Genomic DNA, 23,617 nt, shown 5'->3' with positions numbered 1-23,617 from the left:
CATGGAGGAAAGTCAGAACTGTGAGAAACACAGTCCTATAAACCTACCTGCAGGATCCAGGATTTCCAATGTATTTATAATTGTTCTGTTCGAGCTTGAAACATTTTTTGTTGAATTCTACAAATAATACAGCAGATGATGGATTATGTGACGTGCAATAGATACATACCTTATGTGGAAAACACTGCGGCTGTCAGATCACAGATTTCCAGTTGGCCTAGTTATAAGCTCTGCTGTAGGTGGAAGGAGCTTAATTTTCTGTAGGTAGGAAGTGGAGGACCCATTTCCAGTGGACACACCTCATGATGCAAGGATTGGGGCCAAGAATTGATAAGGTGCTAATGTTGTGTCTGTTGTGTGTCTTCTCAGAAGAAGAAGCTTGCTTTGCGTATTGTGTTGATGTGCTTGCACAGAGTCTACTCTTGCTGTGCCTGTTGTGAATGTCAGTAGAAGGTAGTCTTGTTGCTGTTCGGCGCTTTCTTCATTTCTCTCACAACTTGTTTTATACTGCACAACAAAAATAAGATTCAGTTCCAGGAACTGTAAGTTCTAGCAATTCTTTTTCTAGGAATTTTCAGGGGGGCTTCAGTTAAAGGACACCAGCATGCTGGCCATGCCTTGAAGACGAGAGAGATTCTGCTGGCCTGGTAGCTGCAAATGTTTGTATTGACCAGAAAGGAAACAAAAATGGAGGCAACGTTGTGTTATCCTGGCGACTCTGGTTCCTCGGCATGCGCTAAATTGAAACTGTGCATCTTCATAATGGTGGTGGTGTCACTGGGCCCTGGGGAGCTCCAGCCGCTTCGGTGTGATTAATGAGATGGGATTTGGGCAGTGGGAGCCGCCTGGAGCCCAGGCTCGTTCTATTAAATAAATCTCCACATCGGCACGATCACTTAAGACTATCCTCAGAACATATGATCTTGTGCGCGGCGAGAGTCCCCCCCCCACCAGGGATAAGTGATGACTTCGGCGCTCAACCAGATCTTCCTCCTGGCGGGAGTACAAAAAGGTTGCCGCCTTGGTTGCTGCTATTGCCAGGGTACTAACCATTTACGTCTCCCCATATTTTTCTGCCTCCAAGAGTCATCCATGTTTGGATGCTCCCCTTCTAAGGTGGGCAGAGGGCCTGGAAATAGAATCCATTAATCGAAGAGGGGTTACTTATTCTAACTCATTTGCAAATATTTGGTGAAAGTTTATCTTCAGGTGTGCGTTTTAGGTCTTGCTAAGTGGGGAGATTAATCATATGGGCATTTTACCTTCCATTCAGTTGAATGGTCCATCCTCTTTGCCATTTTGGAAAAAAATGGGCTTAGGAACAAAATTCATAAAATGGATCAGGCTGCTTTATAAAGACCAGGTGGCGAAAGTCGCACTATGACGAGAACTTTAGATTAAATGGGCACAAGACAGGGGTGCCTGCTGTCCCCGCTTTTTAGCCATTGGCTAATTGGATTAGACTATACCCACAGCTTCAGGAATGGATCTGGGAGTGGGCTGGGATGGAGAATATTGCTTTATGCTGATGATATTCCGTTATATCTAGCTTACCTAGGCACCTCTCTACCATGGCGCAACAGCTCAAGCAAATATTTGAGGTCTGCTGTGAACACACAGGACTGAGTATTCATTTGGAGAAATTGTTGATTTTCCAGTAGGAGCATGGGCTGTGAGAACATGCCCTTGCCTTTGAGAAATGAACCTATCACTTTAAATATCTGGGTTTGTGGATATCAAGAAATGCCCAGACTCATTATTGAGAAAACAGTTTAACCCCCTACTTCTCAAACTGGGGGAGGATTTGCAAGATTGGTACAATATTCTGATCTCATTACTGGTGCAACCACCATTAATAAAATGATTGTTCTTCCCAGATTTATATAAATTCTACAGAACAGTCTGTATAAAATACAAAAACTGTTTTTTTCCCAGAAACTCGACCACATAGTAAGGACACTGAAATGTGCAGGTGTGACGCCATGCATTGTATTAACAACACTGCAACGGACCACATATGAAGGAGAAATATCACACACAAACATCCAGAAACACTATGAAGCATCTCGGCTCTGCCCAGAAAATGATGGGGACATGCACCCATAGATGCCCCTGCCTACAAAGTGGACAGCCACATGATTGGGGACAGTAGATAGCTGCATATATTGCAGGAGGGGGAAATAGGAAGTGAGTCCCACCTTGGCTACACCCATGCACTGACGTATGGCCTCACCTACATGGGTGGGTACATGCCTGAAGAAAGTATCCCTGAGTCCAGGATTCAGAAATTAAAAATATGAGATGACATTTGTGCATTTTCATTAGAAGTATGGAATGCAAACATACTACCATTTGTTCCTCTAGAGGCAGAATATGAGCTAGACCTCTCCTGAAAATGTATGTATCAGCAATACAAATGTACCCCAAGAGCCCAAATACCAAATGAGGAGGAAACCGTGGAGACCTCTCTGCTGGAGAGATGACTCCTAGAAGGTAGAATGACAGAAGAAGCAATCTCGTATAGATACACCACCCTCGTGTTGAACAGGCAGAAGGACTTACAGGGGCCAAGAACGTGATGGGAAAAATATATTAGTGAACTGGATGATGACATGTGGGCAGATGCACCCGGATTCCCCACAGAAATAGTTAATAAAAATAGCTTCGTACTTAAAGAGTTGAAAATACAGAGAATTTACTAGTCCATTCATAGGGGCGAGTGTGCAATGATCAATGTAACAGAAGATATGGACGGGAAGGCACATGTTATCACATAACACAGAGCTGTCCTAAAATCTAAGAATCCTGGGGAGCAGTGGGACAGCATCTGAGTGCAATCACACAAACCCCCTCAGCTGTAAATGCACCTATGACACTATTGGATGCAATAAGCTGCAAACAAATATTAAGCAGGTTGAGCTGTGGCGAGAAGGAGAATAGCGCAGAAATGGGGATGCGCAGAGGGACCACACGTGAGAGGTAGGAGAGAGAGATGGACAGCTGTGTGGCAATCCGGAAACGAATTTATACAGATGGGTGATGTCCCCACGAATTCAAAAAGATGTGCGGCGTGGTTGGAGGCATGGGGTAAAAGATATCAAAATATAAGCCTACAGAGTGGGCAAAGCAATATTAACTGCTTATTAGACGATAGGTGTCCAGGTTTCTGTGAGAAGTGCCCTCTGCCGCCCTCCTCATCTACCTGCCCCGCACTCCCAACATGCACACTTAAAAATATGGCACGAGCTAATGCCAGGGTGTATGCAAACACTCTTAAGATGCTGTGGGGGGGAGTTGAGATGTGACTTTGAAATATGGAGAACACTGTATGGGTTTCTAAAGTGCATGCATCAAAGATGTGCATACTGGCTTGAGTTGTACTGTCAATATCATCTTGCCATGAAAGTTAACAAAATGTTTTAAAAAAATATGGGCAAGTTAAGTGGATATCCGCGCGCTCCGGAGAGGTGGTAGGGCCCTGAAAGACCGGTAACGTCAACAGACTGAACGCTGGCTTTGATCTCTTTTTCCGTAGGCAGACAGCTCCTGTGCTGGGCAGGGTGCCTCGGAAGACTAGTACTGTCACCCGGAGGTGTGCTGCAGTGTTGCAGTACTGTGGGTGCTTTGTTACTTGGCATGCATGTACCGTAAAAGGCTGGCACTGATGTCACGTAAGCTGTGGTACTGTTACAGGCAGGCATTGGAGCACTGAAGGGGACCATGCTGGAAGGGTAGATGCTCCTTGGGAAGGGGGTTGAGGTGCTTGCGTTGGTGATTGAGGTAGGGGCTTGTGCTCTGTTCTTGGATGGAGTCTGTTGTCAGGTGCCATAAGGATGTGTGTTGCAATCATTGATTAAGCAGGTGCTTTGGTACTTTGGCTAGTTAGAGGGACCCAGTGTTGCCATTAGTGGACTAGCACAGAGTAAGCGGTGTAAACAAGGCAAGTCGTCGTTGCCAAGTTCCTTCTCACGAAACACCTTGTTTCTTGGTAATTTGAAGGTGATGCTTTTGTGCATTAAGGTGACATAAATAGAGATGCTTGGATTTGGAACCCAATAGTCCTTTGGGTAACAGGCCAAGGGACTCTTGGCAGCAGAGCCGGCTTGAGGCTCCATCATGGCAGACAATGAGGCCAGCTCATGGGACTTTAATTCTTCTCAGTAAACACTGGACACAAAAACATTATTTTCAATCTATCCAATACTCAGCAAGAAGACAATACATAAACTGCATCTTGCATAGTAGTATCACACAGACCACGCCTTGCCCTCTTTAGGGGTCAGGTGCAAGTGCGGTCTTTACATTTTGTTTACTTTTAGTCCCTAAAAGATGAAGGATCTCATCCTCTGACTACTCGCTGAATGTCCGTGCTTTCAGTGAGTTGTAAACATGAATCAGTATGATCTGTGGGGCTGTTAGAACAGGGTACTGCTCTATAGAGCTCCCTTTCCTTTGCTATCAGGCCATAAATATCTGACTGTTGCTCTGACCATAAGGTTTTGGCTTCAAGAATGTTTTTTTTTTTTAGCAGAAGACAACTGCTTCTCTAAAGATGTTCTGCCCTCTCCCTTCTTTGAGGGACATGGTTCTGTGTGTGGTGATGGGCGCCAGAGTGTCCTGGCATGGCTTCAAGAGGCTGGGGTGGCATTGATCCGATGAGGTGTCTAAAGGGCCAACTCACACTGTTACTTTTGTGATTTCGTGTTTGACTGGTGTGAAGGCAGAAGGTGTCATCATCAAGGACGGTGCCATGGACCTCTGCCCAGGTCTCCGCACCTTTGAGTCCTTATTTCATTCCCTGTGTTTCCTTTCTATTTCTAACTCAATGAAGTCTCTAGTTTTACAGAAAAATCATAAATAGCAGAAGGCAGAATGGAAATAACGATTTGTTTTATTTTTCTCTCTCCTCCTCCTTTCTTTGTCGTCTCTCCTCTTACCTCTTTCTGAGTCCACCCTACTATCTTTCTTTCGTTTCCCTCCTCGCTCCCATTTTCCTTTTCCCTTTTGTATTCCAATGTAATTTGTTTATCTCTCAATGCGTATCATTCTCTCCCTCCATCTCTTCCTATTGGCATTTCTCTGTGTCCTTCTCCCTTTTAATTTTCTGCTTCTGACCTATTACGTCTTTTCTTTGTGACGGGCCCACACTCCACCCATCTCTGCGTCCGTTGTTAATATTTCCTGGTATCATTGTCCCCTCTATTACTTTCTTGTTCCACCTCATCCTGTTCTCCCTTTGCTGGTACCACACTCCACCCACTCCGTTCTTTCTGATGTCATTTCCTGGTGCCCTTGTCCTCTCTACCACATTCTTGTGCCACCTGGCCTTGTTCACTTTTTCTTGGTACCACACTCCACCCATCTCTGGCGTCATTTCCTGATGCCCTTGTCCTCTCTACCACATTCTTGTGCCACCTGGCCCTGTTCACTCTTTCTTGGTACCACACTCCATCCATCCCGTTCTCTCTAACGTCATTTCCTGGTGCCCTTGCCCTCTGTACCATTTTTGTGTTGCACCTCGTCCTATTCTCCCTCTGCCGGCACCACACTCCACCCATCTCTCTCTCTCTGACGTCATTTTCTGGTGCCCTTGTCCTCTCTACCACATTCCGGTTCCACCTGGGACTGTTCACTCTTTCTTGGTACCACACTCCACCCATCTCGTTCTCTCTGACTTCATTTCCTGGTGCCCTTGTCCTCTCTACCACATTCCGGTTCCACCTGGGCCTGTTCACTCTTTCTTGGTACCACACTCCACCCATCTCGTTCTCTCTGACGTCATTTCCTGGTGCCCTTGTCCTCTCTACCACATTCCGGTTCCACCTGGGCCTGTTCACTCTTTCTTGGTACCACACTCCACCCATCTCGTTCTCTCTGACGTCATTTCCTGGTGCCCTTGTCCTCTCTACCACATTCCGGTTCCACCTGGGCCTGTTCACTCTTTCTTGGTACCACACTCCACCCATCTCGTTCTCTCTGACGTCATTTCCTGGTGCCCTTGTCCTCTCTACCACATTCCGGTTCCACCTGGGCCTGTTCACTCTTTCTTGGTACCACACTCCACCCATCTCGTTCTCTCTGACGTCATTTCCTGGTGCCCTTGTCCTCTCTACCACATTCCGGTTCCACCTGGGCCTGTTCACTCTTTCTTGGTACCACACTCCACCCATCTCGTTCTCTCTGACGTCATTTCCTGGTGCCCTTGTCCTCTCTACCACATTCTTGTTCTACCTGACTCTGTCCCCCCCCCCCCCCCCGTTGGCCCTATGCTTCTACCTCCTCTCTCGCTCTTCCTGCCCCTCAGGTCATTCTCTGTGAGCGGAAGGGCACGGACGAGCTGTACGCGGTGAAGATCCTGAAGAAGGACGTGGTGATCCAGGATGATGACGTGGAGTGCACGCTGGTGGAGAAGCGGGTCTTGGCGCTATCCGGGAAACCGCCCTTCCTGACGCAGCTTCACTCCTGCTTTCAAACGATGGTAAGTCACCCGCCAGTCAGAGAGCGCCTCCTCCTGCCTCTCACGGCCGAGGTACTCCAACAGTACTGCTCTGCCTCTTCAGTACCGCAGACAGGGCACCTCGGACCAGCGCAGCCCTTCTTCCGATGAGGACTTGGCCTGACAGAGCACTGTGTACTGACCTCCAGTACGGTGTCGGTTTCAGTGTTGGTCAGTGTGAGCCGACCTGTGGTATGCCCCGTCACCGAAGAGTCTTCAGTACAGAATGTGATACCACAGAGCAGGGTGAAGAGATCTCTAGTACAGTACACGATGCCACAGAATACCCGTATTGTTCTACAGTACAGGGCGTGATGCCATTGATTACTGAGCATGGGTGACCAGTACAATACGTGATGTCACAGAGCAGTGTCCAATGATCTTCCGTGCAGCAGCGTGCAGTCATGTACAGTACATTCTATGATGTCACAGAGCAGTGTCCAATGATCTTCCGTGCAGCAGCGTGCAGTCATGTACAGTACATTCTATGATGTCACAGAGCAGTGTCCAATGATCTTCCGTGCAGCAGCGTGCAGTCATGTACAGTACATTCTATGATGTCACAGAGCAGTGTCCAATGATCTTCCGTGCAGCAGCGTGCAGTCATGTACAGTACATTCTATGATGTCACAGTGGTCCGCGACTTCTTAGAAAATGAAATAATATTAGCAAATTCGGTCCCCAGCTTTCAATATTCACTCAGTGAGGGGTCCCTGGATTCCAGTAATGATTCATTGGAGGTCCCCGTGTTCCAGTAATGATTAAGTGGGGATCCACAGAAGTCAAAAAGTTAGGAACCACTGATCTACAGGACAGAATGTATTGACACACGTGTGTAGCAATCTAAGGTATAATGTCACGGAGTGGTGTGAATGATCTCCAGTACAGGATGTGATGTCAAAGGCCAGCGTGCAGCGATCTACAGGATAGAATCTAATGACACAGAGGAGTGATCTCCAGTACAGGATGTAATGTCAAAGAGTAGCGTGCAGCGATCTACAGGACAGAACGCGATGTCACAGATTGGTGTACAGCGATCTATAGTAGAGTAGGTGATGTCACATATTAGCGTGCAGCGATCTACAGGATAGAACGTGATGTCACGCATCAGTGTACAGCGATCTACAGTACCGTAGGTGATGTCACATATTAGCGTGCAGCGATCTACAGTACCGTATGTGATGTCACATATTAGCGTGCAGCGATCTACAGGATAGAATCTAATGACACAGAGGAGTGATCTCCAGTACAGGATGTAATGTCAAAGAGTAGCGTGCAGCGATCTACAGGACAGAACGCGATGTCACAGATCGGTGTACAGCGATCTACAGTACCGTATGTGATGTCACATATTAGCGTGCAGCGATCTACAGGATAGAACGTGATGTCACGCATCAGTGTATAGCGATCTATAGTAGAGTAGGTGATGTCACAGATTAGCGTGCAGCGATCTACAGGATAGAATGTGATGTCACGCATCAGTGTATAGCGATCTATAGTAGAGTAGGTGATGTCACAGATTAGCGTGCAGCGATCTACAGGATAGAACGTGATGTCACGCATCAGTGTATAGCGATCTATAGTAGAGTAGGTGATGTCACAGATTAGCGTGCAGCGATCTACAGGATATAATCTAATGACACAGAGGAGTGTGCCGCGATCTACATTACCGTATGTGATGTCACAGATGTGCAGCGATCTACAGGATAGAACGTGATGTCACGCATCAGTGTATAGCGATCTATAGTACCGTATGTGATGTCACATATTAGCGTGCAGCGATCTACAGGATAGAAGGTGATGTCACGCATCAGTGTATAGCGATCTATAGTAGAGTAGGTGATGTCACAGATTAGCGTGCAGCGATCTACAGGATAGAACGTGATGTCACGCATCAGTGTACAGCGATCTACAGTACCGTATGTGATGTCACAGATGTGCAGCGATCTACAGGATAGAACGTGATGTCACAGATCAGTGTACAGCGAGCTACATTACCGTATGTGATGTCACAGATTAGCGTGCAGGATCTACAGGATAGAGCGTGATGTCACATCGCATCGCAGCCTGGAGTGGTCTACAGTACTGATCTTCAGTATAGCATCTGATGTCACAGTATAGAGTGCTGTGTACAGGATGTGATGTCAGAGACCGGAGTGCAGTGACTGTGAGAAGGTAGCCTCTTTCTAGCCTTGTTACCCCCACTTTTGGCCTGTTTGTGAGTGTATGTCAGGGTGTTTGTCACTGTTTTCACTGTCTCACTGGGATCCTGATAGCCAGGCCTCAGTGCTCATAGTGAAAACACCATGTTTTCAGTATGGTTGTTATGTGTCACTGGGATCCTGCTAGTCAGGACCCCAGTGCTCATAGGTTTGTGGCCTATATGTATGTGTCACTGGGACCCTGTCACACAGGGCCCCAGTGCTCATAGGTGTGCATGTATATGTTCCCTGTGTGGTGCCTAACTGTCTCACTGAGGCTCTGCTAACCAGAACCTCAGTGGTTATGCTCTCTCATTACTTTCAAATTGTCACTAACAGGCTAGTGACCATTTTTACCAATTAACATTGGCTTACTGGAACACCCTTATAATTCCCTAGTATATGGTACTGAGGTACCCGGGGTATTGGGGTTCCAGGAGATCCCTATGGGCTGCAGCATTTCTTTTGCCACCCATAGGGAGCTCTGACAATTCTTACACAGGCCTGCCACTGCAGCCTGAGTGAAATAACGTCCACGTTATTTCACAGCCATTTTACACTGCACTTAAGTAACTTATAAGTCACCTATATGTCTAACCTTTACCTGGTAAAGGTTAGGTGCAAAGTTACTTAGTGTGAGGGCACCCTGGCACTAGCCAAGGGGCCCCCACATTGTTCAGAGCCAATTCACTGAACTTTGTGAGTGCGGGGACACCATTACACGCGTGCACTACATATAGGTCACTACCTATATGTAGCTTCACCATGGTAACTCCGAATATGGCCATGTAACATGTCTATGATCATGGAATTGCCCCCTCTATGCCATCCTGGCATTGTTGGTACAATTCCATGATCCCAGTGGTCTGTAGCACAGACCCTGGTACTGCCAGACTGCCCTTCCTGGGGTTTCTCTGCAGCTGCTGCTGCTGCCAACCCCTCAGACAGGCATCTGCCCTCCTGGGGTCCAGCCAGGCCTGGCCCAGGATGGCAGAACAAAGAACTTCCTCTGAGAGAGGGTGTGACACCCTCTCCCTTTGGAAAATGGTGTGAAGGCAGGGGAGGAGTAGCCTCCCCCAGCCTCTGGAAATGCTTTGTTGGGCACAGATGTGCCCAATTCTGCATAAGCCAGTCTACACCGGTTCAGGGACCCCTTAGCCCCTGCTCTGGCGTGAAACTGGACAAAGGAAAGGGGAGTGACCACTCCCCTGACCTGCACCTCCCCTGGGAGGTGTCCAGAGCTCCTCCAGTGTGCTCCAGACCTCTGCCATCTTGGAAACAGAGGTGCTGCTGGCACACTGGACTGCTCTGAGTGGCCAGTGCCACCAGGTGACGTCAGAGACTCCTTGTGATAGGCTCCTTCAGGTGTTAGTAGCCTTTCCTCTCTCCTAGGTAGCCAAACCCTCTTTTCTGGCTATTTAGGGTCTCTGTCTCTGGGGAAACTTCAGATAACGAATGCATGAGCTCAGCCGAGTTCCTCTGCATCTCCCTCTTCACCTTCTGATAAGGAATCGACCGCTGACCGCGCTGGAAGCCTGCAAACCTGCAACATAGTAGCAAAGACGACTACTGCAACTCTGTAACGCTGATCCTGCCGCCTTCTCGACTGTTTTCCTGCTTGTGCATGCTGTGGGGGTAGCCTGCCTCCTCTCTGCACCAGAAGCTCCGAAGAAATCTCCCGTGGGTCGACGGAATCTTCCCCCTGCAACCGCAGGCACCAAAAAGCTGCATCTCCGGTCCCTTGGGTCTCCTCTCAGCACGACGAGCGAGGTCCCTCGAATCCAGCGACACCGTCCAAGTGACCCCCACAGTCCAGTGACTCTTCAGCCCAAGTTTGGTGGAGGTAAGTCCTTGCCTCACCTCGCTGGGCTGCATTGCTGGGAACCGCGACTTTGCAAGCTTCTCCGGCCCCTGTGCACTTCCGGCGGAAATCCTTCGTGCACAGCCAAGCCTGGGTCCACGGCACTCTAACCTGCATTGCACGACTTTCTAAGTTGGTCTCCGGCGACGTGGGACTCCTTTGTGCAACTTCGGCGAGCACCGTTTCACGCATCCTCGTAGTGCCTGTTTCTGGCACTTCTCCGGGTGCTACCTGCTTCAGTGAGGGCTCCTTGTCTTGCTCGACGTCCCCTCTCTCTGCAGGTCCAATTTGCGACCTCCTGGTCCCTCCTGGGCCCCAGCAGCGTCCAAAAACGCCAAACGCACGATTTGCGTGTAGCAAGGCTTGTTGGCGTCCATCCGGCGGGAAAACACTTCTGCACGACTCTCCAAGGCGTGGGGGATTCATCCTCCAAAGGGGAAGTCTCTAGCCCTTGTCGTTCCTGCAGTATTCACAGTTCTTCAGCCTAGTAAGAGCTTCTTTGCACCAACCGCTGGCATTTCTTGGGCATCTGCCCATCTCCGAGCTGCTTGTGACTTTTGGACTTGGTCCCCTTGTTCCACAGGTACCTTCAGACAGGAATCCATCGTTGTTGCATTGCTGATTTGTGTTTTCCTTGCATTCTCCCTCTAACACAACTATTTTGTCCTTAGGGGAACTTTGGTGCACTTTGCACTCACTTTTCAGGGTCTTGGGGTGGGTTATTTTGCTAACTCTCACTATTTTCTAATAGTCCCAGCGACCCTCTACAAGGTCACATAGGTTTGGGGTCCATTCGTGGTTCGCATTCCACTTTTGGAGTATATGGTTTTTGTTGCCCCTATCCCTATGTTTCCCCATTGCATCCTATTGTAACTATACATTGTTTGCACTGTTTTCTAAGACTATACTGCATATTTTTGCTATGGTGTATATATATCTTGTGTATATTTCCTATCCTCTCACTGAGGGTACACTCTAAGATACTTTGGCATATTGTCATAAAAATAAAGTACCTTTATTTTTAGTATAACTGTGTATTGTGTTTTCTTATGATATTGTGCATATGACACTAAGTGGTACTGTAGTAGCTTCACACGTCTCCTAGTTCAGCCTAAGCTGCTCTGCTAAGCTACCATTATCTATCAGCCTAAGCTGCTAGACACCCTATACACTAATAAGGGATAACTGGGCCTGGTGCAAGGTGCAGTACCCCTTGGTACTCACTACAAGCCAGTCCAGCCTCCTACATTGGTTGTGCAGTGGTGGGATAAGTGCTTTGAGACTACTTACCACTCTTGTCATTGTACTTTTCATAAGAGAAAAATATACAAAACAAGGTCAGTGTATATACACATAGCCAAAAAGTTTTGCATTTCCTCTTTTCACTCTTTTCTAAGTGCGGAAAAGTACTTCTAAACTTTCAAAAAGTTCTTAAAAGTTTAAAAAGTTTTTTTCTGTCTTTCCAAAAAGTTCTGAAAACTTTTTTCTCTTTTGCTATCACTTTAACTCTCTCTAAAAAATGTCTGGCACAGGCCAAAAAGTTGAACTGTCCAAACTTGCATATGATCACCTTAGCTGGAAAGGAGCAAGGAGTCTCTGCATAGAGAGAGGTTTGAGTGTAGGGAAGAATCCTTCCTTAGAACTGTTAATTAATATGCTTAGAGTACAGGATAAGGCCATAAGTGCCCAATCTGTAGAAAAAGTAGCTAATGGTTCTCAATCTGATCCAGGGACTCCCCCAGGAAAAGGTTCAGGAAAGAAACTTCTCAGCCTGCCCATTACTAGACAGTCTAGCATAGTTGGTACAGAGGTTGAATCACACCATACTGAGGATGTGATCTCACATTATGCTGGTAGCCAAGCTGTTAGGGTGCCCTCTGTAAGGGACAGGTCTCCTTCTGTTCATTCCCATCATACCTCTGTATCTAGAAATGTCCCTCCCACCCACCCTGATGACAGATTGTTAGAAAGGGAGCTCAATAGATTGAGAGTGGAACAAACCAGACTGAAGCTCAAGAAGCAACAGCTGGATTTGGATAGACAGTCTTTAGAAATAGAGAGGGAAAGACAGAAGTTGGGTTTAGATACCCATGGTGGCAGCAGCAGTATTCCCCATAGTCATCCTGCAAAAGAGCATGATTCCAGGAATCTGCACAAGATAGTTCCCCCTTATAAGGAGGGGGATGACATTAACAAGTGGTTTGCTGCACTTGAGAGGGCCTGTGCTGTACAGGATGTCCCTCAAAAGCAGTGGGCTGCTATCCTATGGCTATCATTTAGTGGAAAGGGTAGGGATAGACTCCTTACTGTGAAAGAAAGTGATGCCAATAATTTTACAGTTCTTAAGAATGCACTCCTGGATGGTTATGGCTTAACCACTGAACAGTACAGGATAAAGTTCAGAGAGACCAAAAAGGAGTCTTCACAAGACTGGGTTGATTTCATTGACCATTCAGTGAAGGCCTTGGAGGGGTGGTTACATGGCAGTAAAGTTACTGATTATGAAAGCCTGTATAACACAATCCTGAGAGAGCATATACTTAATAATTGTGTGTCTGATTTGTTGCACCAGTACCTGGTAGACTCTGATCTGACCTCTCCCCAAGAATTGGGAAAGAAGGCAGACAAATGGGTCAGAACAAGGGTGAACAGAAAAGTTCATACAGGGGGTGACAAAGATGGCAATAAGAAGAAAGATGGTGAAAAATCTCAAGATAAGCATGGGGATAAGGGTAAAACCAAAGATCCCACTTCAAATCTTAAACACTCTTCAGAGGGTGGGGATAAAACAAATTCTTCCTCTTCTTCCCAACCTGCACACATTAAAAAGCCTTGGTGCTTTGTGTGTAAAAATAGAGGCCATAGGCCAGGGGATAAGTCCTGTCCAGGTAAACCCCCTGAGCCTACCACCACTAATACATCAAGCTCTAGTGCCCCTAGCAGTAGTGGTACTAGTGGTGGGACTGCTGGCAACAGTCAAGCAAAGGGTGTAGTTGGGTTCACTTATGGGTCCATAGTGGAAACTGATGTAATCAGTCCCAAGACAGTTTCTGTCACACCTAGTGGCATTGGCCTTGCCACACTGGCTGCTTGTCCCCTTACAATGGATAAGTACAGGCAGACAGTTTCAATAAATGGTGTTGAGGCCTTGGCCTACAGGGACACAGGTGCCAGTTTCACTTTGGTGACTGAAAACCTAGTGCCTCCTGAACAACACATCATTGGACAACAATATAAGATTATTGATGTCCATAACTCCACTAAGTTTCTTCCCTTAGCTATAATTCAGTTTAGTTGGGGTGGAGTTACTGGCCCTAAGCAGGTGGTGGTATCACCTAGCTTACCTGTAGACTGTCTCTTAGGTAATGACCTAGAGGCCTCAGGTTGGGCTGATGTAGAGTTTTATGCCCATGCAGCCATGCTGGGCATCCCTGAGGAATTGTTCCCTCTCATTTCAAGTGAAATGAAAAAGCAAAGGAGAGAAGGCCTGAAAACTCAGGATCCCTCTCCATCAACAGGTAAAAAGGGTATCACAGTATCCCCTAACCACCCTACCATTCAGGATACTATTCCTGTGGTGGGAGAAACCTCTCCTGGGGTGGCACCTGTTCCAAGGGAATCATCAGCTGGCAAAGCTAGACTCCCTGAGGTGGAAGTACCTCTCTGTGGGATAACTAACATTGGTGAGAAAAACAGCACCATTTTAGTTAACATGGAGCATCCCTCCAACCCTCCCAGAGAAACTTTAGTGCAGAAACCCTGCACTACCTCACAACACTTAGGACAGCATCCCTGCCCTAGTGTGGAGCTCATAGGACAGCATCCCTGCCCTGCTCCAACTCAAGAGAAACAGCATCCCTGTTCTCTCTTCCAGCCAGATGGACAAAGTTTTTGCCCAGCTATGGCTTTTCTGAGACAGCATCCCTGTCTGGCATTTCCATCACTACAAATAGGTTCAGTGGACAATTCTCACTGCTCTAAACTAAAACTTACTGATAGAAACTCTGAAAATACATCTTCACATTGTTGCTTAGCTAAAAAACTTCAAACAGGGTGGTTTACATCCCCACAGGGAAGTAACCATATAGTGGATGATAAAGGGAGTAACCAGTCTATTGCAGAGCTACTCTCTACTTATCACCACTTAGACAATAAAGTCTCAACTGGCCAAGGTTAGCCTTATTGTCCTTCGTTTGGGGGGGGGTTGTGTGAGAAGGTAGCCTCTTTCTAGCCTTGTTACCCCCACTTTTGGCCTGTTTGTGAGTGTATGTCAGGGTGTTTGTCACTGTTTTCACTGTCTCACTGGGATCCTGATAGCCAGGCCTCAGTGCTCATAGTGAAAACACCATGTTTTCAGTATGGTTGTTATGTGTCACTGGGATCCTGCTAGTCAGGACCCCAGTGCTCATAGGTTTGTGGCCTATATGTATGTGTCACTGGGACCCTGTCACACAGGGCCCCAGTGCTCATAGGTGTGCATGTATATGTTCCCTGTGTGGTGCCTAACTGTCTCACTGAGGCTCTGCTAACCAGAACCTCAGTGGTTATGCTCTCTCATTACTTTCAAATTGTCACTAACAGGCTAGTGACCATTTTTACCAATTAACATTGGCTTACTGGAACACCCTTATAATTCCCTAGTATATGGTACTGAGGTACCCGGGGTATTGGGGTTCCAGGAGATCCCTATGGGCTGCAGCATTTCTTTTGCCACCCATAGGGAGCTCTGACAATTCTTACACAGGCCTGCCACTGCAGCCTGAGTGAAATAACGTCCACGTTATTTCACAGCCATTTTACACTGCACTTAAGTAACTTATAAGTCACCTATATGTCTAACCTTTACCTGGTAAAGGTTAGGTGCAAAGTTACTTAGTGTGAGGGCACCCTGGCACTAGCCAAGGGGCCCCCACATTGTTCAGAGCCAATTCACTGAACTTTGTGAGTGCGGGGACACCATTACACGCGTGCACTACATATAGGTCACTACCTATATGTAGCTTCACCATGGTAACTCCGAATATGGCCATGTAACATGTCTATGATCATGGAATTGCCCCCTCTATGCCATCCTGGCATTGTTGGTACAATTCCATGATCCCAGTGGTCTGTAGCACAGACCCTGGTACTGCCAGACTGCCCTTCCTGGGGTTTCTCTGCAGCTGCTGCTGCTGCCAACCCCTCAGACAGGCATCTGCCCTCCTGGGGTCCAGCCAGGCCTGGCCCAGGATGGCAGAACAAAGAACTTCCTCTGAGAGAGGGTGTGACACCCTCTCCCTTTGGAAAATGGTGTGAAGGCAGGGGAGGAGTAGCCTCCCCCAGCCTCTGGAAATGCTTTGTTGGGCACAGATGTGCCCAATTCTGCATAAGCCAGTCTACACCGGTTCAGGGACCCCTTAGCCCCTGCTCTGGCGTGAAACTGGACAAAGGAAAGGGGAGTGACCACTCCCCTGACCTGCACCTCCCCTGGGAGGTGTCCAGAGCTCCTCCAGTGTGCTCCAGACCTCTGCCATCTTGGAAACAGAGGTGCTGCTGGCACACTGGACTGCTCTGAGTGGCCAGTGCCACCAGGTGACGTCAGAGACTCCTTGTGATAGGCTCCTTCAGGTGTTAGTAGCCTTTCCTCTCTCCTAGGTAGCCAAACCCTCTTTTCTGGCTATTTAGGGTCTCTGTCTCTGGGGAAACTTCAGATAACGAATGCATGAGCTCAGCCGAGTTCCTCTGCATCTCCCTCTTCACCTTCTGATAAGGAATCGACCGCTGACCGCGCTGGAAGCCTGCAAACCTGCAACATAGTAGCAAAGACGACTACTGCAACTCTGTAACGCTGATCCTGCCGCCTTCTCGACTGTTTTCCTGCTTGTGCATGCTGTGGGGGTAGCCTGCCTCCTCTCTGCACCAGAAGCTCCGAAGAAATCTCCCGTGGGTCGACGGAATCTTCCCCCTGCAACCGCAGGCACCAAAAAGCTGCATCTCCGGTCCCTTGGGTCTCCTCTCAGCACGACGAGCGAGGTCCCTCGAATCCAGCGACACCGTCCAAGTGACCCCCACAGTCCAGTGACTCTTCAGCCCAAGTTTGGTGGAGGTAAGTCCTTGCCTCACCTCGCTGGGCTGCATTGCTGGGAACCGCGACTTTGCAAGCTTCTCCGGCCCCTGTGCACTTCCGGCGGAAATCCTTCGTGCACAGCCAAGCCTGGGTCCACGGCACTCTAACCTGCATTGCACGACTTTCTAAGTTGGTCTCCGGCGACGTGGGACTCCTTTGTGCAACTTCGGCGAGCACCGTTTCACGCATCCTCGTAGTGCCTGTTTCTGGCACTTCTCCGGGTGCTACCTGCTTCAGTGAGGGCTCCTTGTCTTGCTCGACGTCCCCTCTCTCTGCAGGTCCAATTTGCGACCTCCTGGTCCCTCCTGGGCCCCAGCAGCGTCCAAAAACGCCAAACGCACGATTTGCGTGTAGCAAGGCTTGTTGGCGTCCATCCGGCGGGAAAACACTTCTGCACGACTCTCCAAGGCGTGGGGGATTCATCCTCCAAAGGGGAAGTCTCTAGCCCTTGTCGTTCCTGCAGTATTCACAGTTCTTCAGCCTAGTAAGAGCTTCTTTGCACCAACCGCTGGCATTTCTTGGGCATCTGCCCATCTCCGAGCTGCTTGTGACTTTTGGACTTGGTCCCCTTGTTCCACAGGTACCTTCAGACAGGAATCCATCGTTGTTGCATTGCTGATTTGTGTTTTCCTTGCATTCTCCCTCTAACACAACTATTTTGTCCTTAGGGGAACTTTGGTGCACTTTGCACTCACTTTTCAGGGTCTTGGGGTGGGTTATTTTGCTAACTCTCACTATTTTCTAATAGTCCCAGCGACCCTCTACAAGGTCACATAGGTTTGGGGTCCATTCGTGGTTCGCATTCCACTTTTGGAGTATATGGTTTTTGTTGCCCCTATCCCTATGTTTCCCCATTGCATCCTATTGTAACTATACATTGTTTGCACTGTTTTCTAAGACTATACTGCATATTTTTGCTATGGTGTATATATATCTTGTGTATATTTCCTATCCTCTCACTGAGGGTACACTCTAAGATACTTTGGCATATTGTCATAAAAATAAAGTACCTTTATTTTTAGTATAACTGTGTATTGTGTTTTCTTATGATATTGTGCATATGACACTAAGTGGTACTGTAGTAGCTTCACACGTCTCCTAGTTCAGCCTAAGCTGCTCTGCTAAGCTACCATTATCTATCAGCCTAAGCTGCTAGACACCCTATACACTAATAAGGGATAACTGGGCCTGGTGCAAGGTGCAGTACCCCTTGGTACTCACTACAAGCCAGTCCAGCCTCCTACAGTGACCTACGGCACAATATGTCCGAGAGCAGTGCTCTACATTACCGGATGTGATGTCACAGAGCAGCATGGAGTGATATGTGGCGCAATACACGGTCATGGAGCAGTGTGCAGTGCTGTACACTACAGGATGTGATGCCACTGACTGTGATGTACAGCACAATATGCAAGGCCACAGCAGGATGTAGTGTTCAACACCACAGGATGTGATGTCACAGTGTAGCTTAAAGTGATCTATGTCACAATATCAGATGTCGCAGAGCAGCGCGCAATACTTGATGTTGTCATGTCACAGAACAGTGTCGGTGTCCTTGTGATCTCTGGGATGATAGGCAATCTGTAATGAAGCGACTTGGGCGCCTGAGTAGGATGCTCCCCTGGGTCCTAGAGGCCAAAGGTTCTCCGACGTGTTTCCAGGCCCTACCGCATCGGACTTGGTGCATGGAGGAGTCAGTCTGGCCTTCCTTCATTTCCTCAGGTGCTGCAGGAATGGACTGACCTTTCGTCGCGCACACAGGGGCGGGTTCTGCATGCAAGCCATTCTGCTATTCCAGGGTGTCTGCTGCAATGAACATGAAGGGCCGTCTCCCACCCTCTCCGCTTCACCAAGGCGTCTTGCTTAGAATCCCCAAGTGTGGCCAGTTGTCGTTTCATGGTGGCTTTGTCGCAGCGAGGATAGAGGTCGCGGGCTGAGCAGGATTGATGCACAGCGTGGCTAGCTGCGCACATGTGTAGCATCACAAGAGAATTCCAGGCTCATCCCTCAAGCAATCTCTCGAGAGATGCTAAGCCCCACTCTCTCGCCTGCATACTAATGCCACCTGGACGTGCCAGGAGTGCGCCAGGCGCGCCCACGCTGCATACAAACACCACTTAACACAATGCGTCCCCTTCTCCACTCCTGAGTTCTAAAACAGCGACTTGAAAATGTTTTCAGGGCACTGTGTTGAATAAACAGCGTGGGTGTGCGAGACTGCATATTTTTAAAGAAATTCTATAAAATGTAACAAAATTACACAAAATGATACCTGTGGAGCAAAATGTGGTTTGCTGATATCTCAGGTAACTTTTTTCACACAAGCGTGCAATTTGCGTAAAAAGAAAAGTACATCGGACACCAGCAGCAGGCTTGTACAGTCAGAAAATATTGTGACAGAAGAGTCTTCTGCATGTAAAAAATTACATGAAATTGTGTAATGTGAAATTTGGAAATTATGCAGATTTCGCTGGTGTAATTAAAATTTTGAACACACAAAAAGTGAAGCGTGAAATGCTTGCAATGCGTGTAACCATTGGCAAACGCTCGGGGAAGCATTCCAACCCACTGTGCTTTTGTCCACAGTGCCACCCAAGATTAGACCCAGCTGTATGCAAATCTGAAGAAGGCTGGCATTAGGCCCTCCTCTGAGACACCAATCTCAGTTACCATTTCAAGGTGATTCCAGGTCTCTGTGGGAGAGAGGAAAAGGATAGCCATGCACCTGCCTTGTAGCTTGGTTGTCCAACAAGGACTGCATCGAAACTGAAGAGTAACCTTGGACATGACTATCATGCGAAACAGCTGGAGATGAGCCAACGGGCAACGCTCATCACTAAAGCATGCAAGAAAAGGTAAGATATGAGATTGCACCCAGCAGACACTGGCATCAACTTGTTCTCTTGGTGCTCTGTACACTGGATGGTGCCTAAGAGGGCACACTAACCCAAGCAACACAAACATTTAGACATGACTGTCAATCTAGATATTGTATAGCCTGTATGCACAAGTATCTCCAACGCTTCAGGTCACAGAGTAAGTGTTTGAAGCAAAGCACAGGGTTCCTGGTGAGGAAACTTCTACAGATCCCTTGTTTCATTGTGGTGTTGCACAGGTCCCGTGCATGCATTGAAAACTGTGCTTTCTGGAGATCCTGTGTCGCTAAATTGTGTGCGACTCAAGCGTGCATGGGTAACCGTGCAGGGCATATTGTTGCACATTGACAGCCAGCCCTGCAATGCCTTGTGTGTGGGTTAGACAGGATCAGATGCTGGAAATCACATCTTCTCATACCCTTTTTGGGTGTCGGATACGGGCTTTCCAGTATATTGCCATCTATCCAGACTGAAGTTCCCTCTGTATAAATTAAAAACATCCGTTGGCATCCTCTGACACCCTGTGTCTGGTTTGCACAGAATCACGCAGTGGCATTAACAGCTATTCGTCCTGCCACACCTCTGTGCGACTGTGCATCTCAGACTGCTGTCCTGACAGTGGTTCATTATACGTTACCCTTCTTGTGTGCATTGGCCAAAGTGGCCATCTTGTGAAGCATGGTTAAATTGACTTCCCATTTGCTGGATTGAAGCAAGCTCTCTAGGGCATCAGGATGGGGCTTCTGCATTGGGAATGCCCTCTAATGCGCCTTAAATTATCGTCCTAATGGCCTCAAAGCGTTCCTTAGAAACCGCAAAGTTTTCACTGTCAGGAGTCTAATTACTCAATCCATCTTAATTAAACTGTAGTTTGTTATTCTGCTGAAAATAGCTTACAGAAAACCTGTGGAGACCACCTCAATGCTAATTTTCGGGTTACAAAGAGAAGAGACATGGGAGATGGCAGGAGAGGGAGGAGTAAGGAGACGGGGGAATGAGACCAATGGATGCAAACACGGGGAGACATTAGGAAGACTTACGGCGAGCAAGAGGGGCCCAATGAGAAGAAGAGAGTGAAATGGGTGGGGGGAGTAGAGCAGTGACGGCATTTCATCCATAATGAACCACTGAACTGGCTCTCGCTGCAGATGGGGTAACAACCTCAAAAGCTGCATCGTTGTCCAGATGTTACCAGGTGCTCGTATGCCGGCAGCACTCTTCCATTGGAGTCACTAACACCTGGAGAGAGTCATCGGCTGAATCTACTGGGATTAACAAAGCTGACATTCAACTCATAAAGACTACATTTTGGAAATACTCTCTTTTGAAGGATGTAATCATATTGCATCTCAGATCCCCAAGCAACAGTCATCTGTTTCACAGTAGCTTAGTCAAGATATGTATTCGGACAACATGATTCAGCTCCTATGTGTAATTTATATTTAAGATTTCATTAGAGTGCATCACCAGTTAAGAGTATCAAATCAAGACGGTTCGCTGACATCTCTTGCGATTTTCTCTGGAGTACTTGAAGATTAAACTTATTTTATCTCACTGTGTCCCTTCTATATCAATTTATGAAAAGCCTGGCTGAAACATTTCTCGATAAAGCTTCATGTCAGGTTATGGAAAGATGCACTTTACATATGTAAAAAGACTGATCTATTAAAAATGTAGTTTTATATCTTGGCGACGGGGAATACTCAGTCACAAACGTGATGGCTGTCCCGTCCGCCATATCTTGATCCCATTATATCTTTTGAAGATCGTAATACAGCGGGTGGGATATCCATCTAATTTGTGACAGAATATTCCATCCGCCGAGATCTAAATAGGTCCTTAGTTCTGTACTGAGGATGATATACGGAAGTGCCTGGATTTGCAGGAAAAGGCACTCGGAATTGATTTAGTTTTTTTCTGCAGTCCATGTTTTCCTTGTTCCCCTCGGGACATTTGCTCAGAAAAGAGAATCATTTGCACTTTATCTTAGGCAGCTGTTGATGTTTATTTGCTATTGCTAAACTCTATATTTTTAAATTGTAGCAATATTGTATCAAATGTGATTTTCTATACTGAGCGTTTTATGGAACATTTATTGTGTGAAATAAATAGTTAAATATCAAACTGGGTGTTCTGCATTAAATTGCTTTGCTCCAGCTGGGGAACATTTCCTCTGCTGTTTCCTTTGCAATCCTTCAGCGGCTTCTACTGGGACTTTATAGTTAAAAAAAAAAACTTGTCAGCCCGACCCACCGAAACAAATTGGAAATCGACAACTGTATTATGTGTATTTGAGAAAATGTGGGTATTTTCGGAACTCATAGAATGATGTTTTGAAGAAAATGTTGAATTTCCAAAATATGTTCAAAACTGATATTTTAGTGCTAACTCAACTTACACTGAGGATACATATTATGAATATTACCACTTAGTGATGCATTTAAGGCTGTTATGTATTATCCATGTCAAGGCATTCCAAAATGCAAACCTTCTGTTGCATTACTGGTGGCCGCCCCAATTGATGCAGGGAGAGTCATCGTTGCTGGTAGTGTTGCACGGGGTGGCCACTCATATAAACTTGTCTGATGTGCGCACTGTTACAACACTAACAATATTGGCATCTCAGGATGATGTTTGTTGAACACAGGTAGTTACAAGAAAGAAAGTTCGGAGACCCGCTCTCCAATGCAAACATGCTTTCCAAGAGGTTCATACATGGTACGTCTTGCACATTTCATACCATTCAAAGCAGCTTTCTGTGTGATCCTGTTTGAGCCCAAATTGGATGCAACTATGCTAATCTGATCTCTTTCAGGACCTCAGAAGTGTATTAGCTTATTGCATCTAGCTCACAAGCGTGCAAGTCTTACGGAGTCTCACAGTGACAGAGGGAACGGTACAGAACACCGCTTGAGATCTTCTGTGAGATGTATTGACTAATAAATCTTCGTGCACACATAATCAGTGGCCGTCAGTCTTGGTACTCCTTAATGTTGTCTGGACATGGTTTAGATGAGATTATGAAGAATGAGTTTGGTTGTGACAAGGGTTTGGGTATCTCCAGTCTTCTCTGCCAGGTTCAGTTCTGCATCGGTGTACCACCGCCATTCACTCTATGCACACCACTGACTGCCTAGAAATTGTTGCTTTTTGCAGATTGATCTCAAAAGGTGTTTGGGGAGATAATCTCTTCCTTTTGTTTCCTTTTCTGCTCAGGATCGATTGTACTTTGTGATGGAGTTTGTGAATGGAGGCGATCTCATGTACCAGATCCAGCAGGTTGGCCGATTTAAGGAGCCTCATGCAGTGTAAGTATTGGCTATTTACATCCACTATTATGCCCTCTTTTTTACCCACATTTCGCTTTGGGTTGGGCTTTTAAGTCTCCTCAGGATGTCTGTTGGGACTTAATGATCTTAAAATGGACTCTGATGTCCCAAGCATCAGCGCTGAGGTCCAGTTGGACCTGCTTGAACATTGGACACAGTCGACCATACATTGTGATCGTGCACCTGGAGGCTTCTTGCCTTGGTTAAGTGTTGTTGTTCCTCACTCACCGCACTCTCAGTTATCTTTTCCTTTACTTCAATGCACATACATAAGTATTTACTGTTGTAAGCGATATTGCAGTAGTCAACGTTGTTACTGCAATCTTCTGAAATGCATCCCTGAGTGACATTCAGCGACATCTAGGGGCTGCACTCTTGGGAGGTGTGAGAGCACCTCCAGGGGTTTTAAAATACCCCAAGTCTGTTAAAGTAGCAGTGGTCTCATCTGTAGGTCAGGGCATCATGTACCAGAATTACATGTGCAATACAAGCACACGCAAATTACATGCTTAATAAAATGCATGTTTACAAACATAGCAAGGGCACCCCTGGCATGAGTGGTTCCCACCCTATGAAAAATCACATGTGAGACTTTTCAGATCTTTATCACTCCATGACACGTTTTCTGTAAGCTGTTCAAAGACTGCATCTTCTCACCATCGAAAAAGTTGGGTTGGACAACACTATCGTGTCTCACTCACTTTTGTAGCTTCTGTCACAAGTATTACTCAATGAACTTTTCAAATCA

The 23,617-nt window shown here is 47.0% G+C and overlaps 1 protein-coding gene across 2 annotated transcripts in view; it reads left to right on the top strand.

Annotated features, from left to right (window-relative positions):
* Positions 1–23,617, top strand: part of PRKCB (protein kinase C beta) — a 799,526-nt gene that overhangs the window by 549,168 nt on the left and 226,741 nt on the right. For both annotated transcript variants that reach the window (XM_069209698.1, XM_069209697.1), the window contains exons 10-11: positions 6,305–6,478; positions 22,757–22,848. In XM_069209698.1, coding sequence (XP_069065799.1) covers positions 6,305–6,478; positions 22,757–22,848 — 266 coding nt within the window. The remainder of the gene's footprint in view (positions 1–6,304; positions 6,479–22,756; positions 22,849–23,617) is intronic.

Source organism: Pleurodeles waltl, chromosome 10 (assembly GCF_031143425.1).
Source record: "Pleurodeles waltl isolate 20211129_DDA chromosome 10, aPleWal1.hap1.20221129, whole genome shotgun sequence".
In the NCBI taxonomy this organism is placed as follows: Eukaryota; Metazoa; Chordata; class Amphibia; order Caudata; family Salamandridae; genus Pleurodeles; species Pleurodeles waltl.
Note: the sequence above shows the minus strand (reverse complement) of the source record. Positions and strands in the feature narration are given on the sequence as shown.